Source organism: Diplodia seriata (genome assembly GCF_021436955.1).
Source record: "Diplodia seriata strain FDS-637 chromosome Unknown scaffold_3, whole genome shotgun sequence".
NCBI lineage: Eukaryota > Fungi > Ascomycota > Dothideomycetes > Botryosphaeriales > Botryosphaeriaceae > Diplodia > Diplodia seriata.
In genome coordinates this window covers 1,659,835-1,678,488 of record NW_027117310.1, presented here as the reverse complement: position 1 = coordinate 1,678,488, position 18,654 = coordinate 1,659,835, and the positions used below count along the sequence as shown (strand labels likewise).

The 18,654-nt window shown below is 57.5% G+C and overlaps 6 protein-coding genes across 6 annotated transcripts; 3 read left to right on the top strand and 3 right to left on the bottom strand.

Moving 5' to 3' along the window:
* Positions 1-753: 753 nt before the first annotated feature.
* SLS55_003228 (uncharacterized protein) lies at positions 754-1,927 on the top strand (the record flags this gene model as incomplete). Its single annotated transcript, XM_066774706.1, has 2 exons — positions 754-759; positions 860-1,927. The coding sequence occupies 2 exons, from the start codon at positions 754-756 to the stop codon at positions 1,925-1,927; spliced, it is 1,074 nt and encodes a 357-aa protein (XP_066634825.1).
* Positions 1,928-5,508: 3,581 nt separating this feature from the next.
* On the bottom strand, positions 5,509-6,191 carry SLS55_003227 (uncharacterized protein; the record flags this gene model as incomplete). The annotated part of the gene is made up of 2 exons (XM_066774705.1): positions 5,509-6,070; positions 6,187-6,191. 2 exons carry the CDS (start codon positions 6,189-6,191, stop codon positions 5,509-5,511), a joined length of 567 nt encoding a protein of 188 aa, XP_066634824.1.
* Positions 6,192-6,692: 501 nt separating this feature from the next.
* On the bottom strand, positions 6,693-9,818 carry SLS55_003226 (uncharacterized protein; the record flags this gene model as incomplete). Its single annotated transcript, XM_066774704.1, has 5 exons — positions 6,693-6,740; positions 6,792-7,870; positions 8,868-9,139; positions 9,189-9,342; positions 9,614-9,818. 5 exons carry the CDS (start codon positions 9,816-9,818, stop codon positions 6,693-6,695), a joined length of 1,758 nt encoding a protein of 585 aa, XP_066634823.1.
* A 2,750-nt stretch (positions 9,819-12,568) lies between these two features.
* SLS55_003225 (uncharacterized protein) lies at positions 12,569-13,154 on the top strand (the record flags this gene model as incomplete). Its single annotated transcript, XM_066774703.1, has 2 exons — positions 12,569-12,734; positions 12,820-13,154. 2 exons carry the CDS (start codon positions 12,569-12,571, stop codon positions 13,152-13,154), a joined length of 501 nt encoding a protein of 166 aa, XP_066634822.1.
* Positions 13,155-14,257: 1,103 nt separating this feature from the next.
* On the bottom strand, positions 14,258-16,586 carry SLS55_003224 (uncharacterized protein; the record flags this gene model as incomplete). The annotated part of the gene is made up of 4 exons (XM_066774702.1): positions 14,258-14,732; positions 14,819-14,990; positions 15,041-16,401; positions 16,477-16,586. The coding sequence occupies 4 exons, from the start codon at positions 16,584-16,586 to the stop codon at positions 14,258-14,260; spliced, it is 2,118 nt and encodes a 705-aa protein (XP_066634821.1).
* An 891-nt stretch (positions 16,587-17,477) lies between these two features.
* On the top strand, positions 17,478-18,469 carry SLS55_003223 (uncharacterized protein; the record flags this gene model as incomplete). Its single annotated transcript, XM_066774701.1, has 2 exons — positions 17,478-17,513; positions 17,666-18,469. 2 exons carry the CDS (start codon positions 17,478-17,480, stop codon positions 18,467-18,469), a joined length of 840 nt encoding a protein of 279 aa, XP_066634820.1.
* Positions 18,470-18,654: the final 185 nt, after the last annotated feature.

The following is an 18,654-nucleotide window of genomic DNA, read 5'->3' as shown; positions in this document are numbered from 1 at the left end:
TGCCGTTTAACAGGTCAACCGAAGGCACTAAATGTCGGGGTTGGCCGAATAAAGGCGCCGGCAGTGGCCGATCCCATTTTAGTGGCGCCCTCTTGCTTCTTTAGTAGTTCAGGGGAACGCTCGGCAGGCTTTGCACATGGCTTCGTCTCGGTAGCTAAGCCCCGGCTAAAGCCTTGGACTCGACGAATCCCGCGGGGCAAGCCAGTCTCGAACATGCGCGTGTCGTGGGTTAGATTAATTGTGCGTAATCCGGCGACACCTGCGACAACTCTGGCGGGCAACATGCTCGCAATCAGCACGGATTTGCGGATTTGCATGACAGGTGCGTCGCCAGCCCGTCACTCTCACTGTAGGCCCAAGACCGCACGTGATGAGGCTGCAGAGTCCTTGGGCGCTGCTCACTCTCAGCCCTGCTACAAGACCAAGTCTTCGATCTTCCCGCTCGATCAACCCTGCCGACACGAGCCTATGAACGGGCCATTGTCCGCAAATGCGCGCTAAAAGCATGTCGACAAGGAAACCACACACTAAGTCACGAAGGGGCTGTATCGAGTGCAAACGGAGACATAACAAGGCAAGTGCCACACATCCGTCTCTGAATACGCCCATACGGTGGACAACTCAGAAGAGAGAGAGAGAGACCCAACCACGTCAAGCGAAGACAGCTGATCTGACGGGGACGGACCCCATTGCGCCAGTGCAGTGCGACGAGACACACCCGACATGCTCCAGCTGCAGGAGACTAGGCGTCGAATGCGTGTGGCCCGACGTAATCCAGCAGTTACCATCGTCGTCGTCATCGCCTCGACGTTGCTCGCCCAACAATGCAACAACAACCAAGAAACGACGGGCCTCGCAGTACCTGGCCAGCCTGGAGGACATCAACCGCAAGCTGCCCTGGCCGTGTCTCGACGACGCCGCCGGCCCGGCCTTCACCGCCGAGGACATGCAGCTGCTCCACCACTTCTCGACCGAGACGTACGCCACGCTCGACACAGCGCCCGGCCAGCACGCCGTCTGGCAGCGCACCGCCATCCGCATCGGCTTCAAGCACCGCTTCGTGCTGCGCGGGCTGCTCGCCATCGCCGCCCTGCACCTCGCCTGCGGCAGCTCCGCCGACGATCCGAGGAGCTCGTGGATCGCCAGCTCGTCCGTCAACTTCAACCAGGCCCTCATAGAATTCCGCCAGGTGCTCGGGGCGAGTGGTAGCAACAACGAAAACAACACCATCGACGATAATAACGACCGGTCCGCGGCCGTCTTCCTGTTCGCGACGACGGTCGTCGTGCACGCGCTCGCCATCGGGCAAACACAATACTGCGTCGACCCCGTCGCCGACATGACGCAGTGCGTGCGCACGGTGAGGGGCACGGCGTCGGTCGTGCGGCCGTCGTGGGAGGCGCTGCTGGCATCCGACGTGGCGCCCCTCGCGCTGAACGGCCTCATGCAACGGCGGGGGGACACTACCACAATCACCACCAACGACGACGACAACGGCCCGGGCGCCGCTGACGACGTGCTGGCGCTGAAACAACTCGTGCAGGCCGGATCACCACACTGCTACGCGGCGGCGAGCCTGCTGCTGCCGCCGCTGGGCGAGGACGAGGCGGCCGCGTACGCGCGCGCCATCGACCACCTCCACGACGTCGCCCGCGAGGCCAGCGCCCGCCCCGCGGGCTCCGCCGTGCTCGCCGTCGCCTTTATCTGGCCGGTACTGCTCGACGACGCGTTTTTGCTATACCTGGCCGAGCGCCGGCCCGTCGCCGTGATAGTGTTGCTGAACTTCACCGCGCTGCTAGAGCGGTGCTGCGGGGGAGCCGGCGGCGGCGGCGTCTGGTGGCTGGCTGGGTGGCACAGGCGGGCGAGGGATTTCGCCGAGATTTCTTCGTTGCTGCCGCCGGCGTTGATGAAGTGGGTTTCGGAGTAATTCTTTTTAATTGACTGAGACGGGGGGACAACGCAGAACAGTAAACAATGATATGTCGAGACAACACCGCTGCGACGAGACCGACATCGTTGACTGCAGTTTTGGAAGGGCGGCAAAAGCCAAAATACTATTTATGCAAAGCCCTATTTGAGGGCTGAAATATCAATGTACATGCATTCAAGTGTTGACTCTGCTGGTGTGGGGCAGCCGGCGGTGGCCCGTTCGCGGGTGCGGCATACGGGATACGGGATACGGTGTACGTCTGAGCGCCGACCGAGATTCTCATCAGCGGCAGTGACTCCGCTGTAGATCGTACGCTAGCCAGATATGTCGTGTTACATACATACCATGAGAAAATAAAAAGAGGAAAGTCAACGTGCAAGGAAACGGTGATTTGACAGTGATGATCGAGCTGTTCTACAACCACTTCAATTGACAGCTGAATTGCTCTTAACTATGAAGGCTTTTACTGTTGATGCGGGAACAGTCTTGCGAGCTAGTCCTTCCACTGCTCTTTGTTCAACGCAACTTATTAAAGAGTGCACCACCGGCCCCTGGGCGGAGGGAAAGTTCAATTCATGGTTGAAGGTCTTGCAAGCAAGTTCCCCGCTTCCTTCTTACGTTCCCAGTGTACCCTCAACCAAACGGATTGTCACGACGGTATGCATAACTTCTCGAGCAAGAAATTGTAACTGTGCAGATTTTTTTTTTGGGAGAAATGCCAGTGCTATTTTCAATCCTTGGGCGAGCGTAGGCGGCTTTCAGATCGATCTTTGTCTTCCGTTTCGTGAGAGGGTGCTTGGGGTGGAGGGTTTATCGCGGACCAGCAGTGCTTCTAAAAGTAGTAGTCTCAGCCTTTTCTGGACGTGGGTCTTTGTGTACTGCATTGTAAAGCTAGTTTAAAAAGACCTGGGCGCGTAGATACAGATAGCAACTTACAATTTAGCGATGATATCATAGTTGGCTTTGCATAGTATGTCTTGTATTTGCAGGAGAAGAAATGGTCCAGCACTGTGTAGAGCGTCTCATCTTGACCAGTCTTTGAGCCACTCATATCTTGACGACTTTTCAAGTAGTTCTTGGAGCCAATCGGGGAAGTTGGGGCCCACATTTATTTGTTGCGGGTGACACCAAAAAATACGTCGGGTAGCGGATAGGCGCATTGTGGCAGTACCACTACACCCACCGCAAGCAGAAGGACGTTCAATTAAAGTTTGTGGGCCATCTTGGCCATTTTTCTTGCCCTTCGCGTTCGGACTCGGGTTACCAACCGACCGAGGCTTTTTCATTTCGGGTCATGGGTAGCGGGTACTTGGCGGATTAAATTCCGTTTCCGACAACAAGACGTTCATCATTCAATGCCGCTTTGATTTAATCATCACGCGACCGGGAGACAGTAGATCATTTGTGGAGAGCGTGCACGTTGAGTGTAAGCTTCAATGAACTCTAGTCGTGGTAAAAACGCGAGACTAATAACGGGTTGAGCATCTTCTCCGGTAGTGCACTTGGCCATCGTTAGTCCGACGTTCATGCAACGGATGATCTCGGCGAGTCTGATAATTACAATCTCTTCCACGGATATCCACCAAGCGAGCTCAGAGTCTTGTATGATGGAGTGGTGTTAAGACACTCAAAACAGCCATGTTTGGCATACCAGTCGGACAGGTTTCCATTATACGGAGGCACTTAGACTCAAGTAATACGAACCTGTTACTCTATGAATGGAAAACATCATTACGACGAAGAATCCAATCCTCATCTATACACTCCGTATTTAGGCCCCACAAGGCCCCGCCGAAGGATTTAGGCAGCAGCCTGCCCTGTGCACTGTAAATCTTCATAATTGTGCCAAATCTCTCTTCCTCGCCTGTACCCAGAGCCACAAACACATTTCCAACCCGGCGACTTTGCGCCTCTCTCATCACCACCCCCACTTTTGGCCCAGGTCGCTGATCTCCACTAAATCGCGCGCTCTTGAAGCCCAAGCTCATAGTACAGGACTTATTGGTCCTCACCACAACAAGTCTGTCAGCGCAGCATGTCATCCACCAACGCAGACGAAACCTTGCCACCATCAACATGCACGGCAAAAGAGCTGGTGCAGGGTTTGATGCACCTCATCATGCAGGCCTCGAACGAATTGATCGCTACTCCATCGCGATTCAACGATGATGAAGCGGAGATTGACGATCACGCGGACCGGATCCAGGACCTTGACAACAGGCTCGTCTCGCAAGCAGTCGAGGTCTGGCTCGCCCACGACGGCAAACCCGACCTGCGGACCTTTTTTCCCGCAGAAACCCAAGCCAACTCGGCGACAGTAGACCCAATCGACCAATCTGAGCCAAGGCCGAAGCGCGCAGAGAAAAGCCCAGCCACCATCCTGGGAAGCCATTCTCTCTTCCCGCGCACCAATCAGTTCATCTTCGAAACCACCTCCCTCGACACCTTCTACACCTGGCTCTCCAAAACCCTCCCACGCCTCCCCGCTGAACTCGTCCTCCTCGTCGCCCACACCTCCCTCCTCAGCAACGCCAGCAGTAACAACGCCCCCAGCCCCTCCCCCTCCGTCCCCGCCATCCCCTCCCTCTTCTCCTACTACCTCCCGCACCTCTACCCCCACCCGGGCCCCTGCACCGCCCACATCCCCAACTGCCCCCGCTGCTGCACCTTCCCAACCAGCGCCGACGAATCCCCGCGCCGGCCCTTCCGATCAACGCGGTCGTCACCATGCATCACCACCACAAAACCCAGCACCAGCTTCAGCAGGAGCGGCGGCGGCGCCGACACCACCACACCCAACCGCAGCCCCTACGCCCCCCTTTCCGCCCACCTCTTGCGCGAGACATGGAACTACGACTCGAGCAGCCGCAGCGTCCCCGCCGTCCGCCGCACCGGCGCCTTCCGCCCCTGCGCGGCGTCGGGCGGCGGCTGGATGGAGCTGGAGCCCTCCAACGCCTTCGACGAGGCGTCCGGCACGTGGCGGTGCGGCTGCATGCGGTGGCGGGCGCGGCGGGCGTCGAGGGCGGGTGGCGGCGGGCGGTTGTTGTGGGATGCGTGGAGGAGGGCGTGGGGGTGCGGCGAGGTGCAGCCGTTTGACGGGGGGGGGTGCTGCGTGGATGATTGGGACGAGGATGATGTTAGGGCGTGGGAGGAGGCGGATGAGAGGGAGAGGGAGGGGAGGGGGAGGGCGGGGATGAGGTGGATGGGGGTGGGGGAGTGTGGGCGATGTGGGGAAGAGGAGGAGGAGGAGGAGGATATGGGATTTTGAGGGGAGGAGGGAGGATGGAGTGACAGTGGCGGAGGGAAGGAAGGAAGGAAGGAAGAGGGTCACTGCACACACTAGCGGTGACGTAGGTGATCCCGCCGCTCATATTTGATTTGAGAGTAGGGGCGTGGCTTGCTTTATCTGAAGGGCGAACTGTGCTTCGGATTGCCTTCAGATAAGCTTCGAGCTACATTCGGATAGGCTTTTGCTAGTCTTCCTCTTTCCTTTCCCCAATGCAATGCCAGCCACGATACCCGACTCATAATATTTCATTTACATCATAACCGCCTCGAGACCTAACCTCTCCCCCTCTTCACGGCTTCGGCACTGGCGTCACCTTCCTCACCACCTTCGCCGGAATCCCCATGGCCACGCTCCACGCCGGGATATCCTTGGTCACCACACTCCCCGCCGCAACAGTACTGCCCTCCCCAATCGTCACCCCCGGCAAAATGATAACACTACCCCCGACCCAGCAATCATCCCCAATGACAACGGGACTCGCATACTCGATATTATCCCGCCGGCTCTGCACCTCCGTCTCATGCGTGGCGGCGAAAATCGAGACGTTCGGGCCGAACATGACGCGGTCGCCAATCGTCACGATGCCGCAGTCGAGGATGGTGAGGTTGAAGTTGGCGTAGAAGCGGGCGCCGAGGCGGATGTTGCAGCCGTAGTCGATGAAGAAGGGCGGCTCGATGAATGCTTCGTCGCCTTCGACGTGGCCGATGATGTTGCGGAGGAGGCCGAGGCGGTGTTTTTGGAGGGATTCGAAGTCCGGCGAGGTTTCGACGGGAAAGTGGTTGTTGTAGTTGTGGCACCAGGCGCGGGCTTTGAAGCGGGCGGAGGAGAGCTCGGGAACGAAGGAGTCGTAGCTGGAAGAGAGGGGGGAGTGGGGTTCAGCTTGGGGCGGATTCTTGACTTTTTTTTTCTCTTTCTTTTTTGGTGGTTGACGGCGAGCTGTGAGGCTCTGCGTTGTGTTGTTACTCACAGCATTCCAGATATCATGCGTTCGTACTGATCGGACCAGGGGATGTGGTTGAGCGTGCGGGCGAGCGCCAGCTGCTCCTGATTCTTTTCCGTGGCTGCCATGGTCGTATCGGGCTCACACTGAGTCAAGGCTGTTCTTGAGATAGGTAAAGGAATTAGTGATACTTGGAGGCCCTTCCAAAAGCTTTATAAAATTGTGTAGCTCCTCCCCAATTAGCATGATGTTTGTCCGGTGCCTGCTGGCTCGGGAAATTCAGAAGCCGGGCTAAACCGAAAGCGGAAGTACTCCCAATCGCTGCTGCTTCGCGTGGGGCCGCGGCGAATGACGCACGCCCACCACCTGCCTTAGTGCTGACCCGGCCCCGACATCCCGCCAATGGCACCAGTCGCGTGGCCTCTCAGCTGCCATCGATTCTGTTACACACGGAATGTCCGTCAGGCCATACACCACCCAGTGTGAGTTTCGAACAGCTGCGTACGACTGGATCTGCAGGTCCAAGACGCTGTTCAGAAGAACAGAAACGCGTGCTGGACTTTCAGCAAAGACGAACAGGTCTATTGCGGAGAGATTAGAAAAAGCATCATCCGAATGGGAGCAAGTCTTACCCATTCAGTCCACGAGACATTCCTCCACCCTTCCGGATTCTTTGGCCTGACCTCCCACACCTTCTTCAACAGGTCAGTCATGGCTTGATGCTGGAAACCCGTCGACCGCTTGATCTCGCTGATGCACAACTGCACATAATGGTACTGGTGCGGCGAAATGGTCTCCGCGCCGGCCAGGAACAGAGGGAAGAGAAGCCGTTTGTAGAAGGGCGAATCCATCGGTATCCTCGCAGCCACATCTAATATCGCCGCCACCGACTCTTTGATGACCGGTTCTTCGGGCGGACACGACTTCAAGGGCTCGGGAAAGCGCAGCACGCGGAGGATGCTGGCATGTCGATACGCATCCGCGAGCAGCCTCCACTCCGGGTCCGGCGTGGGGAAGCTCGCCTGTTCCGGGCTCCAGCTCCTGAGGTAAGCCTCGGACGCATCGAGGATTGGCTGGAAGTCCTCCATCGTCAGCGTGCCGTTGAAGTGCTCCTTGCCGGCGGTGAGGACTTTGCCGATCTCGAAGAAGATCTCGCTGGGACAGCCGACCAGCGTTTCCAAACTGGCGTCGCGCGCGTCGAGGATGCAGCGGCGCACCGAGTCGCAGTACGCGATCTTCTCGGCCCCACTGAAGCCGCGCAGGGCATCCAGCCAGGCGAGGCAAGAGATGGAAAACATCTTGAAGGGGGACCGCGATTCCGCGGGGCGTTCGACAATCCTCCGGCAGAGGAAGGTGACGCCGGTGATGTGAGCTCCATGGGTGGATATGCCGGATTCGCACACGTCCTGGAGTACCAGCAGCAGGACTATGACGAGAGCAATCTCTTCCTCTCTTTCCGATAGCCCTGATATCTCTTCCTTGAGAAGCAGCCCGCTGAGAGATTGGATGGCCGAGAGTTTGTGCTGGAGAGCGGCAGTGTTGTTCGCTTTGCTCGTGTCTACACCCGACGAATTGAGATGATAGGCGGTTAGCCCAAGCAAGGCATGGAGGATTCCCGTGTGCTGGTACGAGAGGGGTAGCACATATGCGCGAAATGGATTGAGGGTTCCAGTCGTCGCGATTGCCAAGGTGTCGCACAACACGGTGTCAACTACAGGGCGTTAGCTGGGGTTGGTGCACCTGGACGGACATGAAGTACAGTGAACCAGCAGCCTTTGAGCATGGCTGGTGCCCAAGACCTCATCGACAAGGCTGGAGCGCTCGAATGAGATTTCACTCTCCGGTGACAGGGATTGTTCTGGTGTGTTGAGCTGCACCGGCGGCGGCTGCTCCCGCGGACGATCGGGAAGATCACCCAGAGTAACGGAGCTCATGCGATCTTGTATGCTGGAGTCCAGCGCATTCTCCTTCCTGTTTTGGCTGGGCACCTGCTGGATTGACAACTCGGTTTGGCCATGAGGCCCACTAGCCGTACTTGGCGAAGCTCCTGCGCCGTACTCCAGGAACTGGAATCGGGGTGGATAGCCCTCGCAGTGCAGGCCCTTGAGCGTACATCGCTTGCAGATTGGCCTCGTTCGGTCACACTTGCGGCATTTCTTCCGACATGTTCCACAGGCGGGATCTACCGAGCTTCAGACATGGTATCTTGGGTGCTTTTGGACTTCACTGACCAAGACGCGTAGCAGTCAATCTTTTAGACATGTTGAGGCCAAGTCACGGCTGTTTCGAGGTCGGATTCGACGGACCGCTAGCTCCACTCTGTGTAGGTGCGGATGATTCAGGGCGGGACTCAAGCGCGGAGTCTGGAGGTGAGCAGCGATGGTAAAGTAGGGCGTGGGTTTTAGTGCGGTAAGAGATGCGGGGCTTATTCTGGAGCTTGCTGCGGAGGGATTACGCCAACGATCGGCGAAACCGTAGCGTGTCCTCGGAGAAACTGAGGAGCAATGTCGGCATCCACTGCGCGAGCATATGCGCTGCACGTCATGAGACCAGAACCATGCTTGGTATCTTGCGCACGTTGACAATCAAAATTGAAACAAACGTTTACATAACAACAAGCACATCTAATCAATAGTCTTTTGGCCGTACGCCTTCCTTCAGCTCCGGCCTCAAGGCATATATGGGATCCATCTGTTCAACCCACCCACCTGCAGGGTCACTCATGGAATAACCCATGAAGTCTTGCACAGACCGGTCGTATTTCCTCGCGACTTCCTGAGAGACTGCCAAGAACTGATTCTCTTCTTGACGAAGGTAGCCTCGAACGGAGAAGGTCGAGAAGACCAGCCGCTGTTCATCTTTTGTAGTGTTGTTCCCACCGCCATGGAATGCCGAAGCAAGCATGATGAAGGCATCCCCTTTCTCCATATCCGCAAAGATGCATTGGTTGACCTGCGGAGGTGTTCTGCGATCATTACCCCTAGAAGCGTGTTAACTCAAGTCTCAAGCGCGGTGGTTCAAGTGCTTACCATAAGTGACTGCGTGGGATGAATGCTGTCCCTCCATTCTGTTTCGTGACTCTGGACCCGGCGACAAACATGCCGACCGCCGACTCACGATTCTTGTCGCGCTCGTCATTCCATGCGTCGATCTCCTCGTGGACATTGTGGCTGATGTAGTCATCTCTGTGCAGCGGTTGCGCCTTTCCTCCAGGCCCGATGCGCATCGCAACGCAGGAGTGCACCTGTGGCTTGGACACTGACTCTTTCCTCTCATCACCCCACCAAAACCAACTGCGAGTGGTGAGAAAATGATCGATCACCTGCTGATACAGCGGTTGCATCAACTGTGTTTTCACATATGTCGGACTTCTCATGATGAGCGCAGACGCGCGCTGTGTCTCCTCTGGAGTGTGTGTGAGGCATGTCTCCGTGTAGCGTTGCGGCGAGCTTACTTGGGAAGAAATTGCCATCCCACTCAACGTCATTGTCGAGAGTTTCGCGAATTTCATCGTAGGCTTTGTCGACGTCCTCGGTCGAAATCAATCCCTTGATGAACACGCCTCCATCGCGTTTCAACAGGTACAGAACGTCCTCCAGCGAAGTCGTGGCAGGGATCTTCTGGACCTCCGGTCCGTATTCTTTGCTGGCAGTAGGCATTTTTGTCATCTCCTCGCTCTGGTTCCAGAAGTTTTCCGAGCTAAAAACGTTGCAAATATATCTTCGTGGAGCAGCGGGGCGTCATTGTTGACTAAGAGCAAGGGCCGTTGTAGGCGAGGGGCACACCCGGGCAGCTCTAAGCCCAGAAAGGAAGAAGAACGAGCAGCCCCCACTAGGCCAAAATAGGCACAAACATCAGCCGGGGCTGTGCAGTCTTTGCCGGAGACCCGCAACCCGCGTCGCATGCAGCAAGCCTTGCCGTAATCTCCCGGGCTTTAGCCCCCGAAAAGGCAATGCTCCCAGCGCGACATTAACCTCGCGAGGCTCAAGCTACGGCTGATGAAGAACACGAACTGTACTCGTACTGTCTTGTGAGAGGCCATTGCTTTTGCTCAAAGAATCCGCGGTCCCATGACTGCGCATTTCTCACTCCCAATGTCAGTATTGCCTAGATCGGTAGTAGTGCACACTTGCTCCTCGGTTGCAACGTACTATAAACACAAGTCAACGGGGGCCAAGAAACGGAAACTTGAGGCTGTCTATAAAAAACATACTTCTCCACTACCTTACCAGAGTATCCATCATTGTTTGAACTTCCCCACGATTTACTTCACTTCTGGGGATCTCACAGCAAACACCCATCCATCCCTCCTTCAACCCGTCTTAAACGCACCCACAACATCAACCACCCATTCCAAACGGTCCTTCCAGACAGAGAAAAAAAAAGGCGCCATCCCTCACAATGTCCCCCGCCACCGCCACCTCCAATAAGAACAATAACACCAAACAACCCCCCTCGAAATTCACCATCACCGCCCACCCCACCACCGACATCTGGCGCGCCCCACCCTCGACGCGCCGCTTCAACGCGCCGCTCGCACACACCTCCCGCGGCCCGCTCGCCACTTTCTCCCGCGCCGGCCTGTCGCTCGCCCTCCCATTCCCATCGCCATCCGCCGGTGACCGTCTCCTCCTGTACGACCAAGGTGGGCTGGTGCTCGGAATCTCTCGGCGTTCCGGAGCCGGCGGCGGCGGCGATGATGGTGGTGATGAGTGCCCCCCGCGGTGGTTGAAAGCCGGGATCGAGATGTTCGAGGGCGAGCCGTGGTTGTCGATCGTGGGGTGCGATCGGTGGAGCGACGTGAGCATGGTGCCGTTGAGTTGGGGGAGTCGTGGTGGTGGTGGTGACTCGGAGGGGAAGGAGGAGGGGAGGCCGACGGCGAGGGTGGAGGTGGAGAGGGCGAAGGAGGGTGCGTTGAGGGTGTATTGGGTTGTTCCGGCGGCGGATGGGGCGGGGGAGGAGAAGCGGGTGCTCATCCGGGAGGTGAATTGGTTTTTCGCGCCGGAGGGAGGGGAGGAGGAAGGGTGGGACGTCAGCGTGGCGGCGTATGCGGCGAGGCCTTTGAGGAATGAGAAGGATGTGGATGAAGCTTTGGAAGTGGATTTCGAGCGGTTTGAGGTGGAGTGGTTGTGAATGGAAACGATACTTCTTGAGATAAAGTACAGAATCTACGTCTTTGCACTCACCGTCTTGAAGACAACACCTCGACGTAATGTCTGCCTTGCTGTCCAGCTCATGAACCAGAACATCTTCCCAGATTACTGGGCTCAGAATACACTTGACCAATCCCCTTGAGGGTACTCCATTAACGCGCAGGTTTCTGAGTGTTGAGTTCGTTTGATATGAAAGAACTGCCAGGAAGCTCATCTCAACACCACCGGCTCATGCTCGGAGAAGACGCGGTGATTCACGATTTCCCCCGTAAATCGTGAATTTTTTGACCTGTAAAGACATACGTGAATGCTACGTTTGAAGTTGGACTTCTAGCCGAGGCCACCCTCTTTCCCCACGTGATTCCTTTTCAATCACCCCCCCCCCCCCCCCCCCCCCCCATAACTGCTCCTCCCCTAACCGTTACCATTTTCGTCTCGATAGCAAGTGGACAGAGGCTGGCCGCAATGATTGTCGTACCATCTACGGGTGGATCGTATTGCAAACTCTCTCGCCCTCACGACCTTGATGTCGTCCTGTGGTGCAACTCGACGAAGTTCTTGGTCGTAAGATGACCCTCATGGCGGTTAGAGCCAGCCATGTGGGCGAGGGTGCCACTGCCCGTTGAGATGGACACAGCGTCGATGGACCGGTCAGCAGAGGCCAAGAAGCGGAGACGGCTCCTCCGAATGCCCCTGGGCTGCGTCCCGGTGCCCCAGATCTTTTGATTTTTCCTTTTTCTCCGAAAATTCGATGTGCGGGAACAACGTGGGAGTTGATGCCGTGCGACGGTGTTGCTGCAGCTATCAGGCGATTAATCGCGTGGTGACAGGGATGAGGAGAGGAACCACAGGTACTTTTAAAAGGCAGAGGCAGTCGCGTGGGGCCGATGCGCCGTCGCATTCTCGGTTCGTGCCACCGCAATCGCGTGGCATGCTGTTGAACCCACGCGATCCGGCAATTCCGAGCTGCGAGTGATGGCTGTCTCAGGGCCCACAGCCAAAACTCCGAGTTCCTGAACACAAACCCGCCGTCCTTGCTCGCCGCCGTGCCCGTTCCGCCGTTCCAGATCGCGCCGGGCTCGTCTCCAACCGCAGCCGTAAGCACCGAGCTCCGAACCATCCAATCATCCGCCGCTGGCATCCCGCTCTTTCCATTGCTTGTTCAGACGACCGGCCAACCCTCTACCGCGACAGGAATCGCGCGAGACCCTGACCCCGGCTACTTTATATCTCAACCTTCCCTTCCATCCAGTCCAATGAAGACCTTCCGTCACAAGATCCGGCACATGTTTTCGCCGCCCAAAATGGCGACTCCCGACATGCGCTGCGCCTACAAGGTCGTCGACGATTGCATCATCTATGCTGACATCTACCTCCCGCGGACACCATCGCCGGCCACAGAAAGGCGGAAATGTCCCGTCGGTACGTTAGGCAATCCCGACACTCACCCTTCCCAATGCGGAAGGCGAAAAAGGCCCGAATAGGCGCTGATCTACCTCCATCGCAGTCCTCGCCATCCACGGCGGCGCCTTCATCCTCGGCCACTCGGACATGGTCAACAAGGACCAGATCCAAGACTGCCTCGAGCGCGGCTGGATCGTCCTGTCACTGGAGCACCGCCTCTGTCCGCAGGTCGACATCCTCGAGGGCCCCATCACCGACTGCCGTGACGCCCTTGCCTGGGTGTACAACGGCGGACTCGATTCCCAGCTCGCCGGGAACCCTTCGACAGCTGCTTTCGCCGTCGACACAGATCGCGTCGTCGCCTTTGGCACGTCCTCAGGTGGCGCCATAGCTCTTGCCATGGTGAGTTTCTCTAACATATCTCTGCTGCTATCATAACACCCCTCCTCACAGGGCTACTCCGTCCCCCGCCCACCCCTCGCCATCCTCGACTTCTACGGCGCGACGCACTTCTCTCACCCCTTCTGGTCGACGCCGCTGCGCAGCGCCAAGCTCCCCCCCAACACGGACCCAGACTACATCAACCAAGTCTACGACGAATCACCCGTGCCCATCCGCGGCGGCGTCTCACTCGAGGGCCAATCGGCACCGACCGCCCCCGCTTCAACTCCAGCAACAGCAACAGGAGCAACAACAGCAGCAGCAGCCCCGCCATCCTCATCCTCCTCCATCTCCTCCACCGCCTCCTCCTCGACCGTCTCCACGTCCCCATCCCCCTCCTCCTCCATGACCAACAGCACAGCAACAACAATAACAACCACCACCAACGGCACCAAAAACCCCAGCACTGCCGCCGCCGCGCCCCAGCTCCCGCCCCGCCCCTCCTTCGCCCTCACGCACATCGCGCGCGGCACGCTCCTACGCGTGTGCTACCCGTTCGGCGCGCTCGCCGCCATCGACGCCGCCGCCAACGTCTCGCCGGCGTTCCCGCCCACGTGCATCGTGCACGGCGCGCTCGACGAGACGGTGCCGCCGCACCTCTCGCGCGAGCTGTACCGCCGCCTGGGTGTCGCCGGCGTCGAGCGCGAGTTCATCGAGGTCCCCGGCGAGGGCCACACGTTCGCCGGCACGATGCAGAGGGGCGGCGAGACGTGGGCGCGGTCGAGGAGGGGGTTCGATTGGTTGGAGGGGATCGTGGCGAGGTGAGGTGATGTCGCCTTTACGTTTTTTTTCTTTTTGTGGTTTTTCTTTTTGCCCCTTTTCACTTTTTTTTTTTCCTTCGTGGGCGTGCGTGGCTAGGAAGCAAAGGGAGTTTGCAAGTGGAAAGTGGCAGGATTTGGCTGTGACTCCACAAAAAAAAAAAAAAAAAAGGAGAGAGACGACTGAATGGGGGGGGACGAAAAGAACTTCTTCAACTACTTGTCCCGCCTTCTACTAGCTTCACCTCTCTTTGGGGGATAATTTTTCTTCAATCTTTTTTTTTTTTCACATTCAGCCTCTTTTCACAGAGAAAAAAGCTAAGATAACCAAAAAGCAAAATGTTAACTCATCCCATGAAACCCGCCTCCATGGCTCTCCCACACATCCCTGAAATCGAAGCTCCAGTCCCAAAGACACCCATCCAGCGACTCCAAGCCCATCTGCGGAACCTCGAAACCCTCGCCGATCACGCCGCCGCCCGATCCCGCTTGCCCTCCTCCTCCCGGCGTGGGAGCGGGTTGCTGCTTCGATCCGCCGATGCCAGCAAGATGCGGCGGCACACCACCACCGCCGTCTTCCCTCGTTGCGGGCGGCGAGCGGCCGGAGCGCTGCCGCAGGATGGCGAGCATCTGGCGGAGCACCTTGGCCGTCTTGCACGCGACGACGGACTCGCGCATGAGGTCGAGCATGCTGAGCGTCTGCTCGATGAGGCGGATGTAATCGTACTGCTGCGCGTCGGGCTGCTGCTGGATGCTTTGAACGGCGCGGTAGAGGATGATGGAGGCGGCGAAGGTGAGGTAGGTGATGTTGTACCACCTTCAGGATGAATCGGTCAGTAAGGGTGGGGGGGTATCAGATCGTGAGAGGCGGGCGGTCGACGGTTGGGTCTTTCTTGCACTCACCAGGTATGGAAGAAAACGTGGACTCTGTAGGTCTCGTAGCAGAGATCGATGGTACGAGCAGCTGAGTCTGTACACTTGTTGACGGCATCTTCCAGACTGGGTTCTCGCTCGTCGTACTTCGACGCGTGCACGATGAACGGTCTCAGAAGAAGCATCTTGACGTTATAATACCCTGCAACCATGTTAGATCTCGCGTGAAACCTTCAGAGTCCCAATACTCACTAATTTGTAGGACAAGCCTTTGGTAGTACGCCCAGGGCGGATCTCCAAGCCGGCTATGTCTGCCGACATCGCTCGTAAACTGCGGTCTTATTGCTTCCGGGAGCCGCGCCACCCACGCATCCATCTCCATCTCGATATTCATCGCTCCCTGGAGCTTCTGCGCCAATGACAAGCGGTGGAGGTAGACCTTGACCGAGATGGCGCGCATTATCCGCGCCAGGCCAATCATTCCGGGAATAATATCAACATAGGTTCCATCTATCGGCGGAAGAGGGCGGTTATGGTAGTCGTCCATGCCTAGGCTGTCAGGCCGGCCGAGAGCGAAGCTGAGTTCGATCTCCAAGGTATAGAACCCCCACCACGTCTTCGAAGCTTCCAATGCCTGTGGCTGTCTCGCCGAGTTGCCGATGCTAATCGAGGCATTGCGATTTGCGCCTATCGATAAAAGCGTGCGCGCTGCCATGCCAAGGAGCGTGTATGCGAGATTGGGGTTCAACTCGTTTTGGCAGACCTTTGCCATAAAAATGTACGCTTGCGCAGCCTCGAGATCGTTTGCCGATCCCGGGAACCCCAATGCCAGCTGTGCTTTTTCAAAAAGCATGCGACTCCACTCGAATCTTCCCATCCCGTTGAGCTTCTCCTCCGTCCATGTGCGGATGAGGGCACCGAGCGAGACCAAGCTGAAATATAAGGCGATGAAGCTGCGGGACTGGTTCTGAAAGCGGCCTTGCCAAAGATCATCGCACCTGGAATAAAAGTTTTCCTTGTCCAAAAAGGGATGAATGTAGTGGAGGTTGTTGAAATAAGTCTCCAAGAAGACATAGGATTGCGGGAAGAAGAACTGATTCTCCAGCACTTCATTCCATCCGCTGGAATCGCCGGTGCGCTGGGTTCCAAAGGCGTGGTTGTAAAAAGTGCTGACCAGCGACGGTTCGTGCGATGTCGTCTGTTGGTCGCCCTCGCTGTAGCCATATTCTTGCCGCACGCGATCCAAAAAGGCGACGGAGGATGTGTGACCATGGAATTCGATGTCCCTGGTGTGCGGGTTGACCTCGACGATCTCGGTGCCCTCTTCGGGGCTACCCACCTCCTCGTTCACCCGCCCGAGCCCGGCCGCCGAGCGCGCAGCCTGCTCAGACAGCGGCGAGGTCGGAGTGGCTTCCGCCTGCGAAACATCAGACGGTGGCACTGCGTTTGAACTTGCAGGGCGCTTGGCGGGCGTGGGTGCGTGTTCCGGGTCAGCGGCAGCTCCGACAGCGCTCTGGTTGGCTGCGCACGAGGCGAGGGCATTGTATGAAACGCGAAGCTTCGCATTCTCGGCCTCGGCGAGCTCCAAGCGTTTTTCCAGGTCGCGCACGAGGCTAGAGGAGATGCATGCATGGTCAGCTCGGCGCCAGCTCCGGGGGACGAGGCGGCGGCAAACCACCTTTGCGAACCTGCGTCCCTTTCGTTCATCACGGGGGCCACGCGATAGACGCAGTGCAGGCCGCGCCCTTTGCGAGCGGCCGGAGTCAGTCAGCGCGATTGATGCACGGAGCTGGAACATCGGTTTGGAGGCGTACTGCGACAGTGCGAGCATGGACAGACGCCATCGCATTTGTACTTCTTGGAGCGGCACAGGTTGCACGCCTGGATGGCCCTGGGCCGGCGCGGCGGCCTTGGGCTGCTGCTGGCGGCGGCCGTGGTGTCTTGCGGCGAGGGCAGCATGTCATCGGCGGCCTCGACGGCAGAGGCAATGGGCAATTGAGAAGGACGAGCGGATGAAAAACGAGTGCGATGCTGAGTAGTGAAGCCGGTCACACTGAAGCCGCTGGAGCGCGGTCTCGGCTCAGCCCGGCAACCCGAACGGCAGGGATCCGCACGCGGGCGCCCGAAGCTCCAACCGCCAGCCCCAGCCCAGCGACACGAATGGCTCCTCCCCCGCACCAGCAGGGATCCACCCCTTGTGGGGTTGTGGGGGACGTCGCTCATCCCGCTGCTCTCGCTGCAACGTCTGTTCGGAAATTCCGCCCATGGCGATCTGCTAGGTATTGACACCGCAATGTGAAGAATGGCACGAGTGCTTCAGCGAAACACATCGACTTTGGCCTCGGCCGACGGGGTTGCATCCATTCCGCTGGTGATGCTTTCGGCATTAACCCTCGGCATATCCGGTGGCAATGGGCACCTTAGAGCCGTCCTGGCCCTTTTTCGTGACCGCTGGTTGGTGGCTTTCCTCTGTCGCTTCATGCTACGCTTACATCCGACGGGTCCCCGGCCAGCTGTCGGCTTTGCCGAATTCCGTTCGCTGATCACAATCGGCGGTCCATGAAATACAAGAAGAGGGTGGCACATTCGCCTTTGCAAGGTCCTATTGTACATCCCAAGCTAAACATACACCATCATGGGGCAACATCTCTCTCTACCATCTTTCCTAAACCCCTTTCGGCCAGTCGCGATGACAGACTATGCGGACAGGTTGGACATCATCATTGTGGGTGCGGGGTTGGGCGGCTTAGCTGCCTCTATCGAGTGCGCGCGCTCAGGCCACAATGTCACTGTGCTGGAGAGTGCTTCCGAGCTAGCTGAGGTTTGCACAAGTGCCCGGCACCTCTATGCGAAAGCAGTTCTGACACGGACAAATAGGTCGGAGCAGGACTACAGATAACCCCAAACTCTTCCAAGTTGTTGAAACGATGGGGTGTCTATGAGAAGCTCCAGAGCCAAGCGTGCGAGCCCAAGTCTTTGGTCGTCCATAGGTATACCGGGAAGGTCCTAGCCAAGGAAGAAGACTTCAACAAGCACATGAACGAGAAGTACGGCTCCCCGTTTTCCGACGTGCACCGCGTCGACTTGCAGCAGGGCCTCGTCGCGACAGCAAGAGAGTTGGGCGTCACCATAAGGCTCGGTCAGCGGGTGGATTCCCTGGACCTCGACGCAGTGCGGCCTCGAATCAAAACCACCAACGGTGATGAGTTCCACTGCGACCTCGTGGTTGGAGCCGACGGCTTGTGGTCCAAGTGCCGGGAATCCTTGCTTGGACAAAAAGCTCAGCCACTGCCGACCGGCGATCTTGCCTACCGTATCGTGCTCAAGTTGGAACAGATCAAAGACCCTCAGTTGAGAGAAATGGTTTCCAATCCCCAGGTGCATTTCTGGGTGGGACCGGGCGCGCATGTTGTTGCATACTCGCTGAAAGGCGGTACTATGTACAACGTTGTGTTGCTAGCTCCGGATGATCTACCAGAGTCAGTAGCCAGACAAGCTGGGTCAGTGGAAGAAATGAAAAAGCTGTTCCAAGGATGGGATCCCATATTGACGAGATTTTTGGACTGCGTGGACACGGTAGACAAGTGGAAGCTGATGCACCGTGGGTGGCCACAGTGCGCACGAGATGAAGCAAAGCTGATGGATTCTCGCAGGCGAGCAGATGCAATCGTGGATAAGTGAACGAGGTAATTTGGTGATGATGTAAGTGCATTACTCCTGCATTTGGTCAGTGCTTGGGCTAAACCATCACAGTGGTGACTCCTGTCACCCAATGCTCCCCTATCTCGCGCAAGGAGCAAACTCAGCACTAGAGGATGGCGCGGTGTTGGGGCGAGTACTTGCTGGGGTGCAAGGAGGATCATCAC